At 40.9% G+C, this 27,215-nt stretch overlaps 1 protein-coding gene across 2 annotated transcripts in view; it reads right to left on the bottom strand.

Moving 5' to 3' along the window:
• Positions 1-27,215, bottom strand: part of fgf14 (fibroblast growth factor 14) — a 115,153-nt gene that overhangs the window by 74,771 nt on the left and 13,167 nt on the right. Inside the window, exon 1 of one of the 2 annotated variants that reach the window (XM_080902533.1) lies at positions 13,081-13,196. The exons of the other annotated variant lie outside the window; for it this stretch is intronic. Coding sequence (XP_080758659.1) covers positions 13,081-13,108 — 28 coding nt within the window. The 5' untranslated portion in view covers positions 13,109-13,196. Of the gene's footprint in view, positions 1-13,080; positions 13,197-27,215 lie in introns of those variants that run through there. 2 annotated transcript variants of the gene reach the window in all.

Here is a 27,215-nt window from a genome sequence, read left to right on the forward strand (position 1 = left end):
GCATTGCAAAGATGGCAGCAATCTGTATACCTGACATTTACCAATTCACAGCTGAAGTAACAAAAGCCAATCTGATGCCCAAATGAGGTGATGAGGTAAAGAGAGTAAAAGAGAGAAAAAACTAAAAAAGAGCAGTGGGCAGCTAAATAATGCAGGAGTACATGTGGAAATGGTTCTGCCACTGAGGTAAAGAGAAGGAGAGATGTGATAAAGTAAACACTAAACAAACACGATTCATAAAAGAGACAACTGTCTGTGGGGTGGTTGGATTCTGACAGAGAAAACAGCACTGCGCCATGTTGCTACCATTACTTGTCTTGTAAAGATGTTCTGTCGAGGTTTAGCACTTGAATTGGTTTCTGGGAAATTGGAAAAACAAACCTGCAAATATTTCAAATTGTAAAGAAAAGTAAAAATACGAGGAAACAAAAATAAGTCAGGCTTAACAGACAATCACAGAAAATATGGTAAGTTAAGCACGCTCCCGGTGTGTGAAAAGGTGACTCAAAATCAAACCTGATGTTTAAAACAATAAAAGGAAAACCTGATTAAATACTTAACAAGTGGCAACCCCACTTTTAGTCAGACAGTGGGTTTAATTTGAGATGCACTCTATTTAGAGCACTTCACAGTGAAATAGCTATTTTAGCCACAGATATTGGGTTTTTTGTACATTATTAGATTATTATAGAATTTAATTTAACTGTTTAATTTAACTACACTGCTAAAACTAGTGAATAAATTATAAACACATGAGTCATATTTTTTTTCTTACCAACATGCCCATGATTGCTAATTCAGTTTTATTTATATGGAACCAAATCAAAACAACAGTTGCCTCAAGGCACTTCATATCCTACAATAATACAGAGGAGGGGAAAAAAACAACAGCAATAATCAGGTGACCCCCTATGAGCAAGCAGATTGGCAACAGTGGGGAAGAAAATATATTTTTTAACAGGAAGAGACCTCCAGCAGAACCAGGCAAAGGAAGGCGTGGCCATCTGGCAGAACCGACTGCGGGTGAGGGGAGCAAGGCAGGACAAAGACACACGGTGAAAGAACATCCACATAAACACAAACTTCTAAACGAATAAAGACTCTTTGGACAGGGAACAACATGTTTGGTCCTGGAAGTTTGCTTGTAGTCTTAGCACTGATTGGCCACTTTTGTTTTGGTTGTATTCAGTTAGACACTCTGTGCGGAGAGCTAAAGAGGGCTCGTTTTGCCAAAATGCAATCTCAAAATCGTAGGTTAACAAGAATATAACTTTTTAAGAGCTAATTAGCTATTGTTAGTCGTGAAAAAAATATCCAAAAATTGAACAGGATGTCTGCTATTCTGATTATACCGGATACACTAAAACACTGAGATATTGCTCTTCGATGCTAGGTGAGGAGCTTGACTGATGGATTTTGTGATTCAGCTAGGGACTCTATACACCAACAAGAATAACAAGTGGATTGTAAATCCCATCCTAACCGGTGAATGAGAAGATCCAGCTCTGAGAACAAAAACATGAACAGCAAATCCTTGCAAGAACTTTCATTCACCTCCGTGGAGAGATTAGTACCTATGGTTCTTCTATTGTCTCTTCAAACATGAGACCTAAAAGATGCTTTCTTGTTGACTGTGGCCAATGGGATTTAGTGAGATTAGTAAGGACATGCTGTAAACACAATTCATAGGAAACTAAGTTGGACTGAACACATATGGCATCAAACAAAGAATTAGACTATAAAGAGACATGTCCAAACTATCAATGCCGAATGTGGTTAGTGAGCGGGTGAACCCGGGAGGCTATTTCTCAGCACATACGTCTGCCACGTGAATGAGACTGAGCTTACTGCTTAACACCACGCAAACAGAACAAATTAGGTGACACTTTTAGGTACACAAAGTAAAAAGCTGTATTGCAAACAGGAGACCCTTTTAACTAGAAAACAACTCTGTGAATGGACTTTATGTGGACTTTGAAGTGATATTCTCCGAATATCAGAATTTTGATATGTCCAAATACTGTACTGCCCAAACATACGCATGTGCTCAATGGTGCATGATAAATGAACTATTGAAGCCACTTTTCTATTTCATATGGATTGTAAAGTAAAGCGATACATATTTTAAACTGAAGGTCAGCAAACACGTGTATCTGCCAAAGTTGGCTAGCTTATGTAAGCCAAACAACACAGGAATATATAATTTTATCTATTTAAATGTTTAAAAGACAACATATACTACATTATTAAAGGGTGAAGAAAATAGACTGGATTCCACTCCACTATTCCCCAAAATGAAACTTCTGTCCTCACATCGAGCCAGAATCGGGCTTGTCTGGCACAATGCAGTTTCCTTGTACAGTTGATATGAATAAAACATGTGGGGTGTATGACAAGGCCTATCCTCTGTCTCTAGTCACTTATCATTAGGGAGACTGACACACACTAACTGCACTATGTCATAATTAGACAGCACTCCCTTCACTTGTAATCTGGAGGAATAACACACATGACAACTTTGTACTGCAGGCTAAAGCACAAGAGATGGCCACTGAACTGCTCTCTGCCACTGCAAGGGTAAAGGACTTTCAGAATGAGTTCATAGGTTTTTGAACAGTTATGTAATTTTTGTAGTTTTGCCTTTTGCACACCACAATGAAGATGCGACTGCACCTTTTCAGGTTGAATTCAAAGGGTTGAAAGCATTCAAAGCATTGTATTTTATAAACAGTACGGTAGTTTTAGAGGCTCAAAGATAATTGGAAAAACTGAACTAAAATCCGATTTTTTTATAAATACTTAGATGAAAATCTTGAAGTATAGAACTATAGCACCTGAAATCTAGAACAGAACATCAGTAAATGCTTCCTCCCTTGAGATGTTCTGCCAGGGCTTTCCTGGAGCCACCTTCAGCTGCAGTTACTTGTGGATCTCATCGTCAGTTTTGAACCAACCCGACATTTTTTTGTCAAGTTCTAAGCTGACCGTTCTGTTCCTACATCTGGTTATAAACTAGTATTTATATATTTAAAAGCTAGATACTCTGAATTCTGTGAATCATCTACTTTCAGTTGTGTACAAACGATTTGCTTGTTATGTATCATTTTGAAGCCGATGGCTTTTCAGTTGCAGATGTTTGAGATTCCAGTTGCCTACATAACTCTCTAACCCTCTTAGTACACTTAGTATCAGTTGAGCATCATTTAAACACCACATCCTATCTTGCTGAGTATTTTGCTGACCATGTCCATCCCTTTATGATAGGGTACAGACTTCAGGCATGATAACGCTCCATGTCACTGTTACGTTCCCCTGAGGGGTCTAGGCGGGGAGGGGGAAGTAACAAAAGTGACCGGGTCAGAAAAAGGAGTCAGGGAGGCAAAACGTTAAATAAAACAGTTTTATTGAAGTAATTCAACTAAAAGAGACGGACAAGCCGTTATCACCATAAAAGAAACAAACAAAACTCAGGCGTCGGTCAGTAAGGCAAAAAGTCAAAAGGAAAGCGCAGCTCACTAGCTGGAAACACCACAAGACACTCAGCTCACTAGCTGGAAACACCACAAGACACTCAGCTCACTAGCTGGAAACACCACAAGACACTCAGCTCACTAGCTGGGCCCACACAAAATGGCACTCTGGCCCAGAGCTCACCTTTCCCTGGGCTTAAATCTCCTTGATTACTGACGAGAGTCAGCTGCACAAAAGGGAAAGGTGGCACCTCAGGCAGAAGAGGTAGTGTGACACGCCCACACAGGCACCTTCAGGAGGAGGCCCTGCTAGGGCCGTAACACCCCCTCCCATAAATACAAACCCGTGGTTTGTCAAATGATTATGATAATCAAAACAACTAATCAAGTCCGTAACCATTGCATCAACAAATTGCAGGCTTTCCACCTACCAAACCCCATAGCAACGGTTAGGCATTGCCTGCGGAAGCTGCCAACCCCATCTCAACGGGTTCAAAATACTGACTGAGGGTGGCCGCAGACCCTCAAAACAATGTCTCATGTGGTGGCTAGGGCTTTTTTGAGCCATCACATGTGGAGAACACAGCAGGCAGTCAGAAGACCTTACTGCAACAGTTTTCAGACGATTGCTCAGGTCACGGGTACAGGCATGTTTGTTAGTCAGGGGTGCAGGTCTGAGTGGTGGTGTTATACATGATCTGTCCACCTGCAGGTCATGTTGAGGAACGGGGACATTGTCAACCAGCAGCAGCTCAGGGTTAGTTGACCTCTCACACTGACTAAATGACACGATTGAGCAATTATGCTCCAAGTGTAGCCTTTTACTAGGCCTGGCAACCTGGTCGGTTTGAGAACCACGACTAGCTTTTCTCAAAGCAGGCACTTGTTGCTTTGAGTCGGCTTTCCGTTTGAGTTTCAATTTTGAACAGTCAGCAATGAGGTGTCCAGGGTTGTGGCAGAAGAAACAAAGCTTTGTTTTGGGTCTCGAAACCACAACTTTTTCAGCCTTGTTAGCTGGCTCCCTCCTATCTCTCCAAGATGTATTATAGTGAGAAGGGATGTCACATTCCACAGCATTTGTTTTATGAGTTAGGGTAAACTCATCTGCCAGTATGGCAGCCTGCTGTAAAGTGGAAACCCTCTGTTCGCTTAAATAAAGAGCAATGCACTTAGGAACAGAGTTTTTAAAATCCTCCACAAGCATGAGCTCACGTAACGACCCAAAATTGTGAACCTGGCTTGCAGAGCACCACCTACCAAAAAGCTTTGCCTTCTCCCGAGCAAAGTCAAGGTAGGACTGACCCTGTGCCAACTCCAAACCTCGAAAGTTCTGCCTATAGGCCTCAGGCACAAGTTCATAGGCTTGGAGGACGGCACTTTTAATCTTTTCATAAACTAGGCTGTCCTGCCTAGACAGACCAGAGCAAGCTTCCTGAGCCTTACCTGTGAATTTACACAGCAACATCACCCCCCACACGTCTTCAGGCCACTGTAATGCAGTTGCTATGCTTTCAACACTGGATTCACAGAAAACGGGAACCAGGTGGATGTTACTGCTTACAAACGAGCTTCTAGACACCTGTGCACTGATGGCTTCATCAGCCATTTTGGGGGCCGGAGAAGGGTTAGAAAACACCCTAATTAAGACACAACCACACCTCTCTGCCAACTCACTCCAAAACTACACAACTTAGTTTAAATGACCAACTTACCTCTTACAGTTTACACAATAAACAAACACAACTAACTTTACCTATCTTCTGGAGCGTGCTGGGCTCGAGGCAACTTGAAAGGCGAAACTTCAGCGACTGGAGCCCTGAATTGCCTACCCCCAACAGGGAACTAATCCCCGCCCAGGATTACTCCGAAAATAAAAAAGGCAAAACAACAAAAGAGTGCCCGAAGGAAGAACTTACCAAGCTCAGCTGGACACTCACCTAACTTAACTGGGAAGTTGAATCTCTAAAGGTGAACAAAGCAAGATAATCAAAAACCAATTCCAACTCAAAACTCCCTTTATGACAGGGTACAGACTTCAGGCATGATAACGCTCCATGTCACTGTTACGTTCCCCTGAGGGGTCTAGGCGGGGAGGGGGAAGTAACAAAAGTGACCGGGTCAGAAAAAGGAGTCAGGGAGGCAAAACGTTAAATAAAACAAACAGTTTTATTGAAGTAATTCAACTAAAAGAGACGGACAAGCCGTTATCACCATAAAAGAAACAAACAAAACTCAGGCGTCGGTCAGTAAGGCAAAAAGTCAAAAGGAAAGCGCAGCTCACTAGCTGGAAACCACAAGACACTCAGCTCACTAGCTGGAAACACCACAAGACACTCAGCTCACTAGCTGGGCCCACACAAAATGGCACTCTGGCCCAGAGCTCACCTTTCCCTGGGCTTAAATCTCCTTGATTACTGACGAGAGTCAGCTGCACAAAAGGGAAAGGTGGCACCTCAGGCAGAAGAGGTAGTGTGACACGCCCACACAGGCAGCTTCAGGAGGAGGCCCTGCTAGGGCCGTAACAGTCACAAACCTCAGTTTATCTCAAACTATTTTCTTGAATGTGACAGTGAGTTTGCTGTAATCAAATGGCCTCCATAGTCACCAGATCTCAATCCAGTACAGCACTTTTAGGGTGTGATGAAATGGGAGACTTGGATGTGCAGCTGACAAATTTGTGCCTCATTTTTCCAGCAATTATTCTATGCTATATAGCAGGGGTCCCCAATCCCAGTCCACGAGGGCCGGTGTCCCTGCAGGTTTTAGATGCGTCCTTGATCCAACACAGCTGATTTAAATGGATAAATTACCTTCTCAACATGTCTTGAAGTTCTCCAGAGGCCTGGTAATGAACTAATCATGTGATTCAGGTGTGCTGACCCAGGGTGAGATCTAAAACCTGCAGGGACACCGGCCTTCGTGGACTGGGATTGGGGACCCCTGCTATATAGGATAAAGGCATAAAGGCATACAAACCAGGCACTTGTAAGGTGGCCTTAATAAAGTGGCCTGTAAGTGTACATCTCATCAGTAAAACAAACAAATTGCTGCACAACTACATACTGAATCGTTGCAACTCCACAGGTGTTTCCCCGTGGATTTCTTTTTAAAATGAAAACTCTCCCTTGTATCTTTCCTGAGACAAAAGGTTTGAACTCTATTTGCTAAAACTGTACTGATTTCACTTTTTTGTCTCCTAAAGAGGGAATTTTTGGTCCAGCACTTGGAGTTATGTCTTGTGTGGGACTAATCTTAAGAGTCACTGTTGTTTACAGTGGGATTGTTTTCACCCACTCTTTGGTAAGCCTGAGGCACCATAAATAGCTGCTCAGGTATAGCGATTTTATGGTGTTATGGTTAGGAAAGAAAAATCCCATTTATTGGTTCAAATACAAACTTATTCAATGCTACTGTAGTGAAAATTATCCATGTAGTTATTCACACAGCTGCTAATGGTCACTTAACATTTTAACATTTTGTTTTAAAAAAGGTTATAACAACAGCTTGAACAGTTGTTTTACATTTATACTGTGAATGCCACGGTACAATAAGATCATTTTTTTTGTTTTTTATTTTTTCTGTGTGAAAAAGCAGGCACAGGAATTATTATATTAGCCCAGGTCTGAGTCACTGCCTTCCAGGAAAGCTTAAGATTAACTATGACTCAAATACCGTCTTTGAACATTTTGGGCTAGATTATCAGCACAAAGAATGCAAACTGTCTCTTTCCGCTACCCCAACCTTCATTTCTATCTATCATAAAACAGCGTGCAGGCAGACTATTCTGTGTTTTCCACTGAATAATCTACATGTGTCATCACAGAAGATCCAGTGTGCGATCAGCGGAGGGAGGCGGGAGGCACAGGAAAAACGTGGAAAGGTTAAGTGTACACAAAGATATTGACAAGTGACTCAGAGAGAAGAAAGCGGTGTGGAAAGCTGTTGGATGGTGAGGCGCAGCTGAACAGAGAGAGTCGGGAAATACAGAAACAAGAAGAAAGGAAGGTAGTGGGAGTGGGGTAGAGACTGGGGTGAAAAGCTTTAAAGTAAGAGTTAGTGAGGGAGAGAGAGAGAGAGAGAGAGAGAGAGACGTATGGACATGTGTTCCCTGTCCCTCTTGCATCTAGCTGCACTAATCAGCAACACCGTGTCCCTTTGGGGCACTTAAGCTTTGGTAGAAAAGCACTGTGGATGTCAACAACCCACTGATCCTTTGCCTTCTGGTGGGAAAAACACACACACACAGATGTGCAGGCACTTGAGCAGTCCCTCACTTACTAAGGACTGGCATCAATACACTGTTATCAGGCCCATCAGGTGACATGCATATTCTTAGACTTTCCATATGCACTAAGGCGGGGGGGACATAGAGCAGCAGAGGTAAAACAGAACTGGGGTAAGAGCTTTTTGTGTATTTCTGTGTGTGTGTGTGTGTGTGTGTGTGTGTGTGTGTGTGTGTGTGTGTGTGTGTGTGTGTGTGTGTGTGTGTGTGTGTGTGTGTGTGTGTGAGTGAGAGAGATGGCTGAAATGGACTGGATAGTTTAACTGCTGGATTAAAGGGAACGTTTTGAAATCTTGAAAGTGTATTAGTACAACTGCATCATTCACCTAATAAAACTAAACTTAGAATGTTATAGCTAGTAGAAAGACAAAAAATAGATCTATATTAGGGTTAGCATCTGGCAAAACATTTCATCATAAAGTTGTTGTTTTTTCATTTTTGTTTTTTAGCAAACAAGTTTGGTCAAGCAACAATGAAAAAAGAAAAAAAAAACAGCACAAATGCAAACAGCTGACAGGTGGGGTACACCCACGACAGGTCTTCAGATGTGTGAGCATTTGCTGTGTGAATAGTTCACCCAAAAGCAAACGAAGCTCTCCTCAAGTCCTGTCAACCAAACAAAGAGGAGGTGTCTGGATCATGTTCTCTTATGACTTTCTTGCATGATAGAGTTTTAGCCTTGATTTCTTGTTAGTACAGTGAATTTTATGATAATGACTTCAAATGCAGTGATTTCCATTTAAACAAAATCATGACTATTTTAATGAAGTATCATCTGAGGGGTCAAAGGTCACAGGAATAGGCACAGACAGTACTGATTGATAGCCTTGTTCCTTGCACACAGAGATTTCTCTAGATTCTCCAGTTTAGCAGGTCTTCGTCTTGTCAGAGTTGGTACTTTATCACCCTGGATGTGTATTTGCGTAGACCGGCATGGGAATTCACACATGCCTTATCAAATGATGGAAGCATCATTTGCATGTTGCTGTAAACATCCAAGAACATGCATACTAAAAGAAATGTGTATTCACTGAGAGAGCGAGAAAGAGAAGGGAGACTTATGCATCATGCTTCAATAGACGGTGTTAGTGTGGTGGCTTTGCTGTTGAGGGAACCTGCACTGAAACAGATTCATCAGTGCTACAGTGGTCTGATGAATCTGTTTCAGGCAGAACCTCCCCGCCGCTATAATTCACAGAGCGCACACACATCAATACTGAAATGAAACATAGTCTTTCTGACAAACTGCATGGCCACTACATTTGATGTAGAACACTAGCAAACAAGCACTTACTCAAGTTACATTAGGTATGAACAGGTGCATGCGCAAACAGCACATGTACAAGATATGGACACAGAAACATTATTTAAAAAAAAAAACACTTTCCCTTTTACTTGTCTGCTCGCTCTTGGTCTCTGAGACATGCACACAAGAGCGCAAAGAAACATCCCACCCTGCTGTGAGAGTGCTCCACCTTTGCTTGCACTTGCTGTACCTCAAGTGCCCCCTGGAAAATTGTGCTATCAAGTCATTGTAGCGTACTAAGCTTCTCACATCTAAATTCAGCTACCCAGAAATGGGTACAGAGGATTTCATTGCATGGATGCAACTTAAAATGTGCAATAAAACAATATATTGTGTGGCCACTTTGTTAAAAAAACTATATGTGGCCAACAAAGCTGATTCTGATTAAACATAGCCATGGCAGCCACAAGATATGGATGTTGCTGCACTCTGGCCAAAAATATATATATTTTTTTGGAATCTCTTTTTCGTGACTTACTCTGTTGAGTAATGCACAGAAAAGAAATTTTAAAAAAAATATTATAACGTTACAGTGAGGTTGACCTTTGACTTTTGAATGTGAAACATCATTGTAATGTTTTAGTAACTGCAAACAGCGGTGATAAATAAGATATCCAACCATGATTTATTATAAATAGTAATTCAATTTGTATGCACGGTGAGTTTGACGAACGATGCGTGCTAACACTTGTTTGCTTGTTGACTGGGAAGCGTAGAATAATCTGATATCACTGTGTTGTTGCTGCAACACCATAATTAATGTTCCTCCGTGCAACCCCATCAACACGACTGTCACGTTAATGATGACATGATAATGACACCGTTGCCATGTCAAGGCCTCGCCTTCAGGGCATCAAAACACAAAGTTAATGTTGTGAAAGGGTCTATTATATTAACCAAAAACAAAATCACTGCATAAACTAACCAAGTAGTTTTGTTTGCTAAATCTAACAAACTGTGATTGAACATTTTAAAAAAAAAATAGTCACTCTCACCCATTTTTACTAACTGGATGAATGATTCTTGATCTGCTAGCCACTTTACAGTTTGGTCATCATATTTAATAACTGTCTGACTGGAACACAATTATGTACATGGGATGCAGTTTAGAGGACGCCCATTACGGTTACTTAAGAGCCAGCTCTATCGTTCATACAACAGGCAGCAAACGTGCTTCCTGCTCCGTGGACCAAAGCTGGAGGGGGATTAAAACATTATGAATTGAACAGGACAGAGTGCAATACCAGCTGCTCTACTGTATTCTGTACCCCTGCACAGCTAGCACACACACACACACACTTGAATGCACACACATGGACACATTTCCTTTTTTTTCCCCTTTGTGCAGATTGTTTTTAAGAGCATGCTTTGGATTGTGGCTCCATATGGAATATCAGTCAAGAGAGAGGCATCAGGCAGCAACACATAGCTCCATTAACACTTAAAGGCAATAGATGTGGGAAGAAAGGGCAAGAAATACGCACACAGAACTACAATAATAAATGTCCATTTCCACTGTGAATAATACCAAGATAGAATCACGCACGTTGCGCACACGCGATTACTGACTCAGAGGGTAAATTACACCTTCTATTATAAATCCCCACGTACAAACAAGTCTAGACTTGACTCCTGGTGGGAAACGATGGTTCTCTAATTAGAAGTGAGAAGCAACACATTGAGTTTGTGTGTGTGTATGTACTGACATATGCACGTGTGCGAATAATTTGGCTTCGGTCGAGGCTGGACTAACAAACATCAGGGGTTGAGACAAATCCCAGGTGACCGCAGGTGTTCATAGTAGGAATACACAGGTGGAGTGAAAAATGACCTGTCATGGAGGGTTTTTTTAACCTATATTGTACAAAATGAATTTAGAGCAAACTGGCAGCATTCTTTGAGCAACTCAGACCCCCTCTAAAGTCCTTCTGGGTCTGAGTTGTTGTTTCCTTAACCTCTGGGACTGCACCACCATTGCTTCATTGTCACATGAACCTTAACTGGTTTGACTTGTCAGAATTTCTCCTGTACTCCTTTTACAGAAACGCACGCATGAAAATGTAACACTTCACCAAAACACAACCTCATTGTCTGTGTCTGCTTGCTCATGGAGTCTCCACGTATGGGTAAGCCATTCAGTTATGGATTGCAATCGTCACGTCTCCCCAAATTTTACCAAATCTGACTTCGCTGATAGCAAACCTTGAGCATGCACTCTCTCAGAAAACAGAAGTCCTGGCCTAGCTGCTGCAAGAACTACACAGACCACAAAAGCCGGGCAGCAGTTTTCTGTTTTGCAAGCATGTAAATCCACACAGAACTATTCCCCAATTTCCATCACATGTACGGCATCAATAAATAACGCTTTTCCGAGCCAGGACAATTCCATTATGAATATTTCACCGCCTTGTTTCTTTTTTAACATTACACACTCCTCTATACTTCATGCTTTTCTAGCCTTAACTAAGCACTCCACACAAAGAGCCATTTAGCTCCAAACGACTTCGAGAGCAGAGACTGAAGCGACAAGTCATCACTTCGCCCTCAGCCCCTCAGCACAAGTTCACATGGAGTACATAATGTTGGTTTTATAATCTTTGTACAACCACTGTGGTCTGTTTTACTCTCGGGACCTATGGCCTTGTTTTTAAAAGGACTCAAAAGAGATTAAGAAAAAAAAAAACCCTGAAATTGTGAGTCTGTGTCATCCCAAAGCAGAAACAACTATTGCAGTAGGTATGTGCGCATATTATCCACTTTCTGTTGTTAGATAGAAAACCTCATGGGTAAAGATGGGTAAAGTTTATATATATGAGCACAAAATACAAGCATAAATGCAGGAAGCCAACAAGATCCTACTGTGTTACTTTTTACTGCACTGTTTAGTTACATTAACAGAAAAAAAACTATCGGGCATTAAGAGAAATGTCTAAACATAATTTTAATCAAGAAAAGGTTTCTTTAGTTTAGAAATTGGACTCACACATCAAACACTCTCGTCCCTGTCATGTGTCTGTAGATGCTCATTTTTGTACCTCATACTGCTGACTCTCAGCTCAATGGGCTTCATCTATCCGTCACTATTCCCATCTTCACTGTCAGTAAACAATAATTGTGCTCCTTTGCTGTGAATATCCTTTTATGAATTCCTTATTTATTCCTTTATTTGAATGCAGGACACTTGCTGCAGTCATGATAGCATTGTGGCTTTGTAGATATTAATCTTTTAAACAACTTAATGGATAACCATGACATTTTATAATAACCATGGTCTCTGACTATTTTCTATTGTTCAGTTGATTCAGGATGGGTGTTTTTTGCAGTTATGACAGGATTTTATTTTCATTATTTAATCAGCCAAGAGGATAATGAACAGCAACAAGAACATAAATCTTCCCTATGTGGTCTACTGTCAACGTGAATCTATATGTAGTGGTTTAATGTTTCAATTTGTATGTAATGCCTTATATGTTATCTCCACTATACAGCGCATCACATGGGTAGAAGAACGGGCCTGGATGTGTCGCCATCTATCTTCTCTGTGTTACACTCATCTACAACAGCATCACGATATGTGCGTCACCGCAGACTTTGTCCAAACAAACAAGCAAGCCTGGGGACTGCAGGGCATAAACAAAACAAATCCTGTATTAATTATTTTCATTTTTACTGGGTCACAAACGTGCCCCTTGTGCTGTGACACTGAAATCATAAATGGCTCGGCAACATGCATGGCACCTCATTGCATTTTTTTTTGTGCTTATGTTGGAGTTTTTCTACAATACCATTAACCCTCATCTGTCCTGTCCTCGTGTGCAAACTGTATATCTCAAAGTGTTCAGCGGTCTCTTCCAGCACCTTTAATAACATTAGCTCCAAACACATATTAATATTGAGTATCTGAGGCGGCAGTTTTTCTAAAGAGCTCAGCAGCAACCAGTGGCACATTGAAGGATGTATATGACACAAGGACCTTGGTGCTTCGCTGAGTGTCCTTGTCGTTTACTCTTACCTTCCCTCACCATCAGTGCTGCTGCCAACATCTCGCATCAGTGGGGTAATCAAATAAAAACCGGCGTGAATCAGTAAATCTGTCAAATGAAGCTGATGCGTAATTTCAATAAGGAAGATCTGTAATCACCCATCCGCCTGCTTTCCTGGGTGTTCAGCTGCTTTTCTGTTTACATGTTGACTGCTTTCCCACGCTGCCAATCTCAATACTGACATCATTACTCCAGTCCAATCATCTTCTCACCTGCATTCTTTGAGCCAATCAGCCTCCACTTTGCATGGTTTAAATCTGCGCTCTCTTGTCATTCTCCCATTTAGACTGTCTTTGCAATCGACCTCCTCCCCATCTCCACCTCAGACATCACAGCCTGAGCTCTATTCCTTATCTTCACCACTGCCAACATCTAGACTCCTAAATCCTTTCACCACTGGGATTCCCTTCTGCCACGAGGGGTTATCGGAGTATAATCTGCAAATACTTTAATTTCTCTGTCTCAATAAATCATGTTAAATTCTTCCAAGTGATCTCTCCTTACTGAATTGGATTTAGGAGACGAGCATGCCACAAACACAGCAACGCTTGCATGTATAAAATAATATTGCTTGTAACACTGTTGGATGACAACATCCTGCACATTATCCAGGCTGTAAAACAGGATGGCCTGTACAAAAACTACCCCTACACACTTCCAGTGTAAGATCGGGGGTGTCTGTGATGGCAGGTATTCTTTGAAACCCCCTCCCAGACTATGACAGCCAGCTGTTCACTTCCTCTTTCGGTGCAGCCATACAGAACAACTATAAAAACAGCTGATATGGTTGAAAAACAAGTTTTGAGAAATACTTCTGAGTGCCTAAAAGCTTCAGTAACAATGGCTGAAAAAAACATTAAATTAGATTAATGAGTGATGGAACAACATGTTTTCCCAGCTTTACAAACAAAACATTAATGATATGTTAGTCTTTTCTAAGATCACACACTCTGCAAGCTATTGAGAGCAACTATGAGAAAATGCTTTTCTGCAATATTGCGAGATTATTTGCTTTGTAAGGGAGCTTTTCTAACTCTTACGAAAAGTGATACAAGAAAACACGATTACTTTCTTTTTTTTGCCTGATGGATACATTTCAAAAAATGGCTGAGGCCTGGCTCCTCTGTCAATCCTCATTCTCCTATAAAGTCTCAAATCTGATATATTTTGCTCTTCCTTGCATTGATTCGTGAGTGTCACTCGCCCATATTCCAGCTCTATTCTCACTGCCCAGAAAGACTGCTGATTTAGTTAGAAAGACGTGTCTGCACCCCTCTGCTGTTGCAACCTTCTTTGTCAGTGTCAACAGAATCTAGAGTTACTGTCGAGAGATTAGGAGACCTTTTCTTGCTGCCGTTGGTGAGTTGGAGGGCAGCGGGAGGACATTTGGCCCCCATCATCAAGACTTTGGCATGCAAAAGACTGGTCCTGCTCAGTCTAAAAGGATCAGATTATACTGACGGGTCATTTTGGGGCAGGTCTAGGGGAGCCAGTGTTGCCCTTGCAGGGAAAAGTGATACAGCAAAGGACGAGGAAAAATAAATAAAGTGCACCACACAGAGATAAGAGGAAGATAAGGAGCCCACCACACAGGCTGTGGAGGATTAGACTGCAAGCTTAAAAGGCAAGGAAAGTTCTCAAGGTAGCATTCAAATGCACAATGCAAGTCAACGGCAAATGCATACCGAGTCAGAACTCAGAGAGCTGGTTTAATGGTTTGGAACTTATTTATAGCATGTCTCTGTCTGATGACATTTGGACTAGTAAAAACACACAGTATGTATCCACCGCCTGCCATAAACCAAGCGTGAAGACAGCCATCAGCCCTGCTACTTCACTGGTTTTAGAACAACAAAAGAGAGCAAACAATGAACATGTTGAAAACCCCGGAGAGACAGACGCAGCAGTCAGATCATTAAATCAGAGGGTTAGAGGTTAGAGGAAGCAAAAGGGGGGGGGGCTAAGTCCTCATTGAAATTGAAGATTAGAGTAAGAAGAAACAACTTTCTTACTCAGAAAGTTTCTGTGTTACTGCATTTCTAAAACAACGCTCTGTTCTCAATCTGCCTGTGTTCATTTATTTGCAGAACAGGCCATTTTCTATGACATTTCACAAGTGAATGCTTCCATCTCCGGTGTATCCATCACTGTTTTACGCCAGCGATTTAGAAGGACTCTCAACTTATTTGTAAATGGTTTTTGAAAAGCACACAGGTGACTGCGGTTTTGTCCACAACAACAGCTGAAACACACCTTTAGCTTTCCACCAGAAACAAAGCAGTGACCACAAGGAGTTTTGCAGACAGTTTAACAAAAAAGTTTTTGCTTTGTTTCTCATTAATGACCTCTGTTTACCATTTGATTTTAGCTGCAGTCTGTCTCTTCATTTTTCTATTATCATGTGCACATAAAAAAGGGGCCTCCTCTGTCGTTCTTGGGAAAACTTAACACCTGCCTCTTACCCCCTTTATCTGTTTCTGTTTCCCTTGATGTACAGACTAGAGATGGCACGATACCACTTTTTTTATGTCCGATACCGATATCATAAATTTGGATATCTGCCTATACCGATATGAATCCGATATAGTGTTTTTTAATCAACAAAACTGTTTTTTAAATATCTTGCTGCATTTTGTATAAGTTCATACTCAAGTTTAAAACAACAACTACACTAAAGCTATTCTGTTATACCTGTATGCAAAAAAAAATATTTCGTAGTTCAGCAATACTGATCAATCTAATAAACTTAAACCTACACCATCCTCCCTATTCTGATATTTTAAAGAGTACTTAGCATATTAAGCAACCTAACTAATAGGGTTCCAACTCCCAGCAACAACAAAAATAAATAAATAAAAAATAGGGAACCACCCCTCACGCTCCACCTCATGATGCTTAATCGACGTAATCAACCTTAATTTGATGCAGTGTGAAAAAAAAAATGCACAGAAATCAATTATTTTTCAAGAAATATTAAATAGATTCAACATCTTTCTTCAACAAAATTGCAGACTGCACAGATGGTACCTTCCCAAAGGAAAAAGTACTATAGCTTACTAGGGTATATATATTAGACTTAATAGTCACTATATACAGTAATGGACTTCTATTCATTTTGCATCGAAATAAAACTTTGGGTGTCAGATAATTATTTATTAAAAGCTAGACATTTTAAATGAGAATAAGAAAGAAAAGTATGTCTTTGTGCCCCCTTTTCCCTGTTAATGCCCTATCGGCCCCCCTGGCTAAACTTTGCTAGATCCGCCCCTGCACAGTTACCAGCGTCAGCTACGTAGAAAAAGATCCTGGTGTAGAAAGTAATATTAAATACATTCTAACAACAGCTGATCAAGCTTAAACGTGCTGCTGTTGTTCAGCCGCTGGTTTCCTCTTTCTGGCGCGAAGTGGGCCAAAAACAAACAAAAGAGATGGACTCACGACAGAAAAGCCGATCAGCTGATCATTAAGCAGTTTCATGATTGAAGTAGCAGCAAGAAGAGGCAGTCGCTCCATATATCGCAAGCTTAACGCAGGAATGCTTTACAAACATTCAGAGATGGACTTACACACTTGCTTTACTTCTCTCGGGGATAACTTTGTCGGAGATGAAATGCCGGGTTGCTAGCGAAGCTCCAAATGCTATCCAGACCACCGACAGGTCCCGCATGCCACAGCCGCTCTATCACGTGATGCATACTGCTCCGACGTGCTAACGTTCTGAGGTGAGTTACGGCGTGTTGCAAGTTTTGTGAGGTGCTTTCGTGATATTTAATGGATCGGATTACATTTTTTATTTTTCTCCGATATCCGATCCAGTAATTTAGGTCAGTATGGACCGATACCGATACGTAATATCGGATCGGTCCATCTCTAGTACAGACTAAGGGTAATTGCCTCTCTGTTATTTTACCCTTAACACAAGGGTTACGTTACATTAGGCATCATTATCCTTTAATCTCGCTTTAGTGTTAGTGCATTATGCATTATTCCTTGAATTAAATATTCAACATGAGATCATTTTTTGAATCAGCATATCTAGAAGACCTCTTACTGTGAATGCTTCAGTGTTTGCCACCCTAAAGATGTATCGCATGAGGATTATATTTTGTTTCTTTCTATACCACAAATTATTCAGCACCGCGAAAAAAGAGAAATGCTAGGAATGAAGGATAGTTCAAGTTTTTCATGCATGGACATAATGAAAATAATTGCACATAATAGACAATATGCTGCTCAAAAAAAAGGAATGGAACCGTTAAATCGCACATCAGTTGATGATGAATGAACTAATCGAGTAGAGAGTCTTTACATAGATACATTGTGTAATTCAAAAATCAAAATGGCATAACAACGGTCAGCGGAAAGCAAAATTATCAATCCTTCAAGCACAGGATTTAAAAATCACACTAAAAAAAACAAAGTTGAAAGTTGAAATCACAGGTTGATGTGATTTGTGTGTGTATCGCTCCCACATGCCTGTATGCACTCCCAGGAACTGGGCATGCTCCTAATGAGGCTGTGGATGGCTCCTGGGGGATCTCCTCCTAGACCAGGATCAGGGCAGAATCACTGATCTTTTGCACAGTTTGTGGAGCTACTTAGTAGCATCGAGTTGGGAACACATTTCAGATGTTCTCAGTTGGATTCAGGTCTGAGGACAATAAAGGACTGTCAGTGGTGTCAATGCCTTTGTTGCCTAGGAACTGTTTATACACTCTGGCTCCATGAGGTCGGTCATTGTCCTGCACCAGGAGGAACCCAGGCCCAATTCACCAACATAAGGATTAAAAAAATGGGTCTGAGGATTTCATCCTGGTATCTACCCGCAGTGATGATAATGTTGGCAAGCACACTGGGATCTCTGTCACCCTGCAGGAATGTGCCTCCCAAGGACACCGCTGACCCACTGCCAAACCAGTCATGCTGGATGATGTTGCAAGCAGCATAACATCCAGCATGGTGTCGCCAGCATATTTCACACTTGTCACATGTACTCAATGTGAACCTGCTTTCATCTGTAAGGAGAACAGGGCACCAGTTGCAGAGCTGCCAGTTCTGGTGGTTAAATACAAGTTGAGCTGCTGGTGCTGGGCTATGAGTGCAGGCCCCACTATTGGAAGAAGTGCTCTTATGCCACATTCTCACAGTTTTATTGGAAATAAGCACATAAGTAGTACATTTAGCCCACTTGGGGTCACTTTATAGGGCGCTGGTAATGTTGGTCCATCATACTAGAACTGCAAAATGGTCTGTGGCCACCACCAGCAAAACCATTCTCTTTTGGAAGGCTGTCTTGTTGCTTCTCCAGTGCACCTGTTGTCACTTTTTTGTGTACCAAAACAGATGAAATGGATCAGCCAGCGAGATTGATGAATCTGTCCAGGTTTATTAATTGTTCTTAATTTTTTTCAGTATTATTTATTAACTCTGGACTTCCAACATTTTTGGAAAAGAGAGGGAAAATAGAAAAGTTTTTTCCCTGTTTTAAATACATTACAGTGGATCTCTATTTTTTAAGAGCTCAAAATAATTAGAGTAGTAGTGAACATTTTTTCTACTTAGACATTACATATTCTAAGTGTAGATGATGAGTATTGCAGGTTAATATCATTCATATCAGATTGGGTTGCACAAGACGATCATGATATGAGAGCATTTGATGATGTGGGCCATTGGTGGTCCACTTATGGATGAGTGGCCACCACTCATGGTCAACAACTCTGTTTCTAACTGAAAAACAACAACATCAAGGGAGACCGGAAAGTGCAGTGGGTAGGATGCATACCACATGGACGCATATGCCCTGAGCAGTGGAGTCCCACCACATATGCCCTGAGCAGTGCAATCCCAGCCGGAGACCATTTGCTAAATGCCATTCCCCCGCTGCCACTCTTTCATTTTTTGCCCTTTTTTCCTCCATCCCTGTTAAAGAAAAATAGCAGAAATGCCTGAAAATAACTTTAAAATCTTTAATTTTTAAAATTCACAACTAAGAAGAATGTATCCTTAAGGCAATCGCTCTGACATTTTGACAGCTGTGGTTCACATCACTTAAAGGAAAGAACTGAGGCTCCATTTTAAAGTGCAAGAGGTTCTAGGTTCATCCTTGACTTCCAACACAAGTACATATGAAAAATGTTTTATCAAGTCCACCGACTGGTTTAAAATTGGGTAGGAAAATGATAACGCTTCCTAAAATTGTATCCAAACCTACACTGTCTTAGGCAGCTGCTTCCCCTAAAATATTAAGACTGATCACATGAATCATAAATCTGTCAATTCTTTAATAAATGATAAAGACGAAGGAGCTACAAGAGCTTCTTGAGCTAAAGTTTGTCACTTTTGTATTGCTTGACTTACAGTGAAAAACCTTGACCACATATTTTCCTTCTCTCACTCTATCATTGCTCGGTGTACACAGTTATAAAACACTCCTACATTTTGACTCTCCTCGCATGGAGAGGTTTGGACGCTATCATGTAAAACACAATGCAAAACAGTTAATGATGCAGCAGAGAAAAATATTAATTACGCCCCCGTAAAATATACTGAAACTGTGCAGGATTCAAATTTTAATTTATGAACACAAATCTTAATCACTGTAAGTATTCAGTTCAATAATTATTACTACTCCTCTAATGAGAATCTACATTGTCTATTTTATTTCTGCTGTTTGTTGTATTTAACTGCACAGACTGATATTCATAGGATACTCTAGTCTAGTATGACTACTTAAAACACTTTCCCATTCACACACATTCATACAGAGCTTATATAAATACACATATAGACCCTCTATCTGTCACAAACAATCTGGGGTCTCTAATATACGATCTAATATATGATCAATCTCTATTATTATATCACCATCTAGTTTTAAATAGTCTTTAAAATACATATCCAGTCATGAAATAGGGGAATCTGGCACAAACATCAGACCAACAGATGGGATTTCTACACTTATACTATGGGATAGTCAACAGCTGCAACATGCTGACATGGGATCTCAAGGAAGAGACACTGTTCAACCTGAGACTCAGTATCTGTCTGCAATAAGGAATTTTTTATCCTTGTTTTCAACATTCAAATGTGGTAAAGAAAAATCTCAGGAAACTAGTTTGCACCAAGATCAAGATCTTAACCTCCTAAGACCCGAACTCTTCCACGACATGCATTTTTAATTTCTCTTTGATATTTGGTCATATTGGGGCCCGATGAATGTAAAAACAAAGAATTACCAGATTTTTTTTTTAATCTTATTTTTGTTTTTATGAAAAATCAGAGCCACACATGAGAATATTCGTTTAAAGTTTTGATAGAACAGTAGCAGTATAATGTCCTCGTAAGTGGATATCAGGCCCATGTAGAGCAAAATTCAGTATTTTGGTCTAAATAACCTAAAATGTGATGTCCACATATGTGGGCGCCAGGTCCTAGGAGGTTAAAGCAGATCAATGTGATGGTGAGAAAAAAAACAAATAAAAACAAACAAAACTGTGAAATCAAGCTGTAGATCCAACTTATCGTTGGCCTGATTGGTCTCCAAAAATATCTTAGTGTAAAAGGCCACTACAGGAAAAAGGGAAAATGGTAACAGAACACAGAAAGAAGAAAGAAATCAACAAAACCTGTTGCTTTGCTAAGACGTTTGGAGCCAAACTTGGAAAACAAAAGAAACTTCTCTAACCTGGACAAAGGGGATGCTTGATGTGCTGGAATCAGGCTCAATGAGCACTTTGTGGTCCCAGAGGAGCAGGTAGCACACGCACGTGAATGTCATTATTTTTGTGACAGCTTTTTTGCCAACGTTAAAATGAATGTTAATACTGGGAAAAGGGTTTATCGATATTCATTTCAAGTTATTTACGCTCATTTTAATAACCACACTTTTAGTATAAGTTCAGTCTGCGGCTCTGCAATGGCTGAAAACAAAAACAGGAGCGATTTAAAGCTTCCTGTTACGATTAAGGACTCAAGTACAGTAACAGTAACCTGTTGTTTGTTGTCCGTTTTAACCAGAATCTCCTTGTGCTCCTCTGCCAAAGAAGAAGAAAACACAGTACAGATATGAGCAGACTTCACAGAATCTACACAGGCTTTTTGCCAGCATGGACAGAGAAGCTGACCACATTGAGGAGCAAAGGGAAAATGAGGAGAGGGCTCGCAGAGAGGCAAGAGAGCATAAAAGCTATGAGAAGGGCACGCAAATGGCAATGCAGAAGGAAATACAGAAAGCTTAGAACAACTTCTACAGATTTATCTCAGCTTAATGTTACCTCACATCACAAAGGGACTGTACTGAAAAATACATTGTTTAATATATAAGAAATTGTGTATTTTACTGCATATTGTGTATAAAATTGGAGAGGCTTGGCGCACATATAAGCATACCCTCACAACGTTTTGCTGCTATGTGACTTTCCCGCTTAGCCACTACACGACAAAGGCACCAACTGTGTAGGTTTCCTCTGCGTGGACTCTGAACAAACTAGAAAGTAGTATAATAGGAACAACTATGTGTCCCTGAGGTCTGCAGCAGACCATGTGTGCCTTCACACAGACTGTCCTACCTTTAGCTGATGAGTGAATGATCCAGCATTTCTCAACACTTTGCTAAAACAGTATCTAGGAACAAAGCAAGTGTTTAGAAGAGAAGATTGATGCCCAGCACCTCACCTAAAAAGCAGAAGCATCACTTCTGGAGACTTTCTGTCAATCTTTTAAGTGCAGTATCTTGTTCACTCCTAAGCCACTAAAACACACAATGCAGTGTCTTTCAGCATTTATTACCTTGCTCTTCTAAAAGCAAACATGAGGAGACATCAGCAAGATTCTCCTACTGAGAACATCACAATAGAGCAATATGAAGTTTGGCCTTGGAACATATGGATCGTGACTCTGCTGCCGCAAAAGCAGGTCTGTCAAAGCTGTTATTAAGGAGCAGTTCTGTGACTGAATGATAGGAGAGATGCTGCGGCATTACTGCAGACATGATAAGGTTTTCAGTAAGCCCGCTGTGCATATTCCTGCGTGTCAGTCATTCCTGTGTATAAACACATGAGAACACAGCTGACAGACAACATTCACTTTCCTCTGCTCAAGAGAAGAGCAGAGAAGAGAAGAGAGGGTCAAATTTGGCGTGTTGTAGATCCACAGCCATGCATCACTGTACTTGGCTTCCTTACTTGGCCTTGAAAATGCTTTATATTTTATGCAAGACCAATAATACTAAATAATCTCCAGAAGCAGTATATATATATATATACATACAATGAAATTACCTCCTCCTCTTTGGCATGGTGTTGTATAAAAAGAGTCCAGAGAGTGAACATGCAAACAAACTCTCAAGCACACAGAAACTACAACGTGTGACCTTCAGGTTTGATCATCTGCAATGCAGTGATTAGTTTTATTAATGTAGAAGGAGTCTGCATTGATAACAGTTCACATATTAAACAAGAAAACTATTTACGTCAGTCATACTACCAATCAGGATACTCATGTCAGTGCTGAGTTTACTTTACTATGTCCCATTAAAGAAACTGGTGTGGATTAAAGGAACTGCTCCATCCCTGACATTACCAATCCATTACAGGAAAAAGGCATACCTGTGGAATACTTGTGTCAGCCTCCATGCTTGGACTCACCATGCACTGCTTCACCCTTTAGTGCCTTGCGAACATGCTGCTCCACAATCTTAGCAAAAGATGTTGCCTCCATTGCTCCAAAGGCCAGCTAACTTGATTTTTTTTCTCACTGTATTTTAGCAATAAATGTCATAACATTTGAAATAAAGATGCATGCCTTGAACTGTTGCTCGGGTTCTCACACTCCTCCTGATGTCCTCCAGTGCTTGGCACAACCTTTTAACCCAGTCACATAAGCATGGCCACCTTCTCACACATATACACACGTGCATATATTGCCTGTCACCCACTCGTAAAGACCCTGCCAACATCTTCCCACCAGAACCTTCCAACATGCAGATAGCCATATCCCGCAGATAGCGCTGACACCTTCTTAGGTAACCAGAAATGCCTAGTGCCGTCATGTCATGGCTAAATGGTGTTGGTGACACAGTCTCTACTGCATGTGACAGAAAGCAAGACCTATCACTGAGTCACCAAACAAAAAATGTTCACGTCCACAGAAACAAAACAAAAGTTGTATGGCTGCCAAGCTTAGCTATATTTTCTTTGTGTGTTTCCACTTCTGCTATCTGACATACTGAATCTGAGTGCTTCCCTGTCTCTAGCCTAGTGTGTATAACAGAAAACAACTGGCCTTTCTGTGCAAAGAGCCGTGCACTCACCGCCACAAACAGGTTACTTAGTCACTGTCATCATCTCTCACTCTCTCTCCCTTTCTTGCTTTGTGTCTGAATAAAGGACAACAGCCACAGGGGGGACCCACCTAAAGCTGTGGGAAGTGAACTCCGAGACAGGGATGTGAAAGAGGTGGAAATGACACCTAGAATAACAACTTCCATCATAGAAATGTTGGCAAACCTATGTAAGTGTCCAGAAAAAAGCTCTTATTTGCGATAAATATGATGGAAGCTTTGAAGCAAATGCCATTTTGTTTTGTTTTTTGTTTGTTTGTTTGCTTGCTTGTCTTTGATTTTGTGTGCTTGCTTATTTTTATTTGTATTTTTTATAGATTTGATTTTAAAAATTGCGGGGAAAGTGTTCAGAAGTGTAACATTGCTCCCAAACTATGTACACAAAAACAAATAGAGAGAGAGAGAGCTAGAGAGAGAGCAGAAGAGCAGGAGAGAGAAAGCAGCAGCAGTACAATACTGCCTACTGCACTGCAGCAAAAATCTACACAGCATACCACAGCCACCACACAACCTCCAGCACTGCCAGGAACAGACCCTTGTGCTGAGGGAGAGGAGTGATGGATGGATGAATGTGGAATGTACACGTGTGTGTGAAACTGGTAAAGACAAGAAGACTCAATGATAGAAGAGAAAGGAAAAATGACATTTTTGTTAGGTGCCTTTTCCAAAAGACTCAAAACCCAGGAGAACTTTTATATGCTTGTGAAAACATGCATGAAACCCAGCTAAACACTGCACACTAGAATTTCTAAGGACATCGTCTGAGTACAAAGAAATACAACAAACAATGGATGATCGCCTAATTAGGCCAGCTTCATTTTAATCAAATTCCATGAACAAATTAAAGCCAGCAAGCCCAAACTCCTACTGTTAAAAAGCTCTATATCAACAAGAAGATAGAGAAAAGTCCCCTCAACCAGCTGGTCATGAGGCTCAGTTTCTCCGAAATGGGCACTGAGAACAACAGTTAATTATCCGGCATTGTGAACTGGAAAAAGCTTAGCCAAGTCAAACTTTTTAATATTTTCATTATAATAAATATCTCTTCAAACCGGAGTAGGCAACATGCTGAACCAAAAATTTATAACAACCTTTAAGTGTATTGTAATTCATTTGGTCAGAGAGGGAAAAAAAGACTCTTGCTGGACTCTACTTGGAGGCTTTAGAAAGTCTAGCCAAGCAGGTACTTTCAGGCCAGATGAGATGATTACTGAGTAGTAAACAGTAAAGTGCCAAAAAGTCTTTGCTCGCAGCATGATTCAAACCATGGCAATTATTCCTTTATTAAAAAAACAGTAGTTTTCTTTGCTGTGGCCAGAATGCTGAAGAATTAAACAGGTGGTAATAAATCGCCTCCAGATGAAATCATTGCAACATTACACTATTTTGTTGGAAAATCGTGAAACCCTGGTCCATCAACGGACACAGTGAAAGAGCGAGAAATCATACAACATTGCACACCATGGACAAAGACTTCTCAGAATCTGGACAAACTGAATTCTGTCCAGAGAGAAAACTTTGAACAGCTATGACAAAACCTGCACTGAACTTTGAACAGACAATACAGAGAAGGCAGTTATCTGGGCACCACGAGACACCAGAAACGGCTGAAAAACTGAGTGACCACAATCTGGCTACTGAGCAAAACCTGGCAGAAGTAGAAGCACAGTGAAGCCTGAAAGGAATAGGTCCCTGAGTTGTCTACCAAAATAAACTGTAAGTATCAAGAATGACACACTCCAAAACAAAACTCTGTGTTTAGTCAGGGGGGGAAAAACTACCATAGCCATGGAAGAAGCAAAACACAGTATGTCAGAGCAGGTTACAGCCAGGAAGAAAACCAGCAAGAAAACATAAGCAGCTGACTCTTTTCATTGTTTTTAACACCAAGATCCATGTCATTTCTTAGTATGTTATAACTTTGCTCTATTCTGTCTGGCAATGTCCAACAACGGCATAAGCAAGAGTAGCCTACAGGCAGTAAACAGCTACAACATGTAGAAGATAGTCTGCAAAGCTGTCCGTAGGCTGTGCGTCGGACCAACACAGAACCATACTGGAGCCCTATCTAAGCTTCCACTGGGTGAGAGTGGACAGGTTATCACTTTATGGCAGGGCTAACACCAAGATACGCACCTATGGTCAAATTAGAATCACTAATTAACCTATCGTCTCTGTCATGTAGGTCAACAACCCCCCTGGCAATCCTGTGTCACTAGGGAAAAGTGTGCAAATCTTTAACCAGCTAGTATTTAATGGAGGTTGATGGCAGTTGCTAAGTAAAACTGGTCACAAAGGAGTTGCACCAAAAGCCTCTTTGTGATTTCTACCATAGTCTTGAATTGTCTACATGGTGGGTAGTGAGATGTCTGCAAACACTTGCAAAAAAAAATAAATTGTGATGCACACCAGAAATGGAGAACATTCACTTTCAAAGTATTTGAACATTTCAAATTGTTTGTTGAGTAGTTTGTGTGAGTGTTTGCAGACATGTTGCAATCTTGTTTGCAAACTACAGGTGATCACAGCAATTTACTAGTAACCAAAGCGATCAAAAGAACATTTTCAGTGCAGCTTCACATACCTGTTTTCATCTAATGACTACCACTAACCTCCATCAACCATTTGCCATATAGTAAAGTAATACACATTTTACCCTAGTGACCTGTGGATGCCGGTATCTAGGCCTTTGTGTGACAGGGGGTTATCATGCATGCCTTTAGATGGCAAAGGAAATCAGAGTAACCAAAGAGAATCCACACAGGCATGCAGAACATGCAAACTCCACACAGAGGGGCCCGAGCCAGCGGATCATGACCTTCTTGCTGTGAGGTAACCACCACATCAGCTGCCTTATAAAGAGCTTTTCGCAATTACAAATTCACCGTACACTGAAAACACACTGTTGCAACAGAGATAATGACAGAGAGAGAGAGACGTAAGTGCATCCTGCTAAGTAAAGACCACAGTCAGATGATGGACAACAGTAATAAATGAGCTACAGGCCAGCGGTGAGTCATGAAATCATATCAGCAATCAATCATAATCAAATCAGTAAAATGTACTTTCAGCACAGGAAAGAAGCAGGCCCAGCTGAACTGGCTCTATGTTTCTCTCCAACAGTCCTCATTGCTGTAGCCCAGAACAACAGCGAGCCATCACTTAAGCCGTGTGCCTTTGGCGGTATGATTTGTAATAACACAAATAGTGGTTCAGTAACACAAACACACACCATGCACCTCAGCATGTTGAGTCTGGTGTTTTTGATAAAGGTTGAAGATGCTACATTTCTGTCATAAGAGCCACAGGGAACATGACCCAACCTTCTTGCTGTACAGCATCAGCAACATGCTAATATGACTGTATCCTTTCCCGCTCCTAGATGATGGCCTAGAAACAAAATTACTACTAATAAATGGACTCACTTCGCACAGCCTTTAACCCCTCAGCTGCTGGTGGTTTTCAGGAAAATAGGAAGGCATCATCAGATTATGTTAGCATATTACTAAAAATAAAAGTGAAGCCAAATCTTTTCTTATTGTACTCTTGTACCATTACACCCGTTGTTTTGTTTTGATTCCCACAATTCAATGCAGCGTGTCTGTCAGCGAAGCGAACAGCAAACTGTGCCTGTTTGTTGTTTCTTGGATATATTTCATTTGCCTTAGTATTTTTTCCCCACATCTTTTATTTTGTATTTCAATCAAGTCCAATCAAGCATGAAGTAATTCTTCACGCCTGAATTATTCTAGCATCAGTATCCTTGTTCATC

The sequence above is a fragment of the Rhamphochromis sp. 'chilingali' genome (assembly GCF_963969265.1).
Source record: "Rhamphochromis sp. 'chilingali' genome assembly, chromosome: 14".
In the NCBI taxonomy this organism is placed as follows: Eukaryota; Metazoa; Chordata; class Actinopteri; order Cichliformes; family Cichlidae; genus Rhamphochromis; species Rhamphochromis sp. 'chilingali'.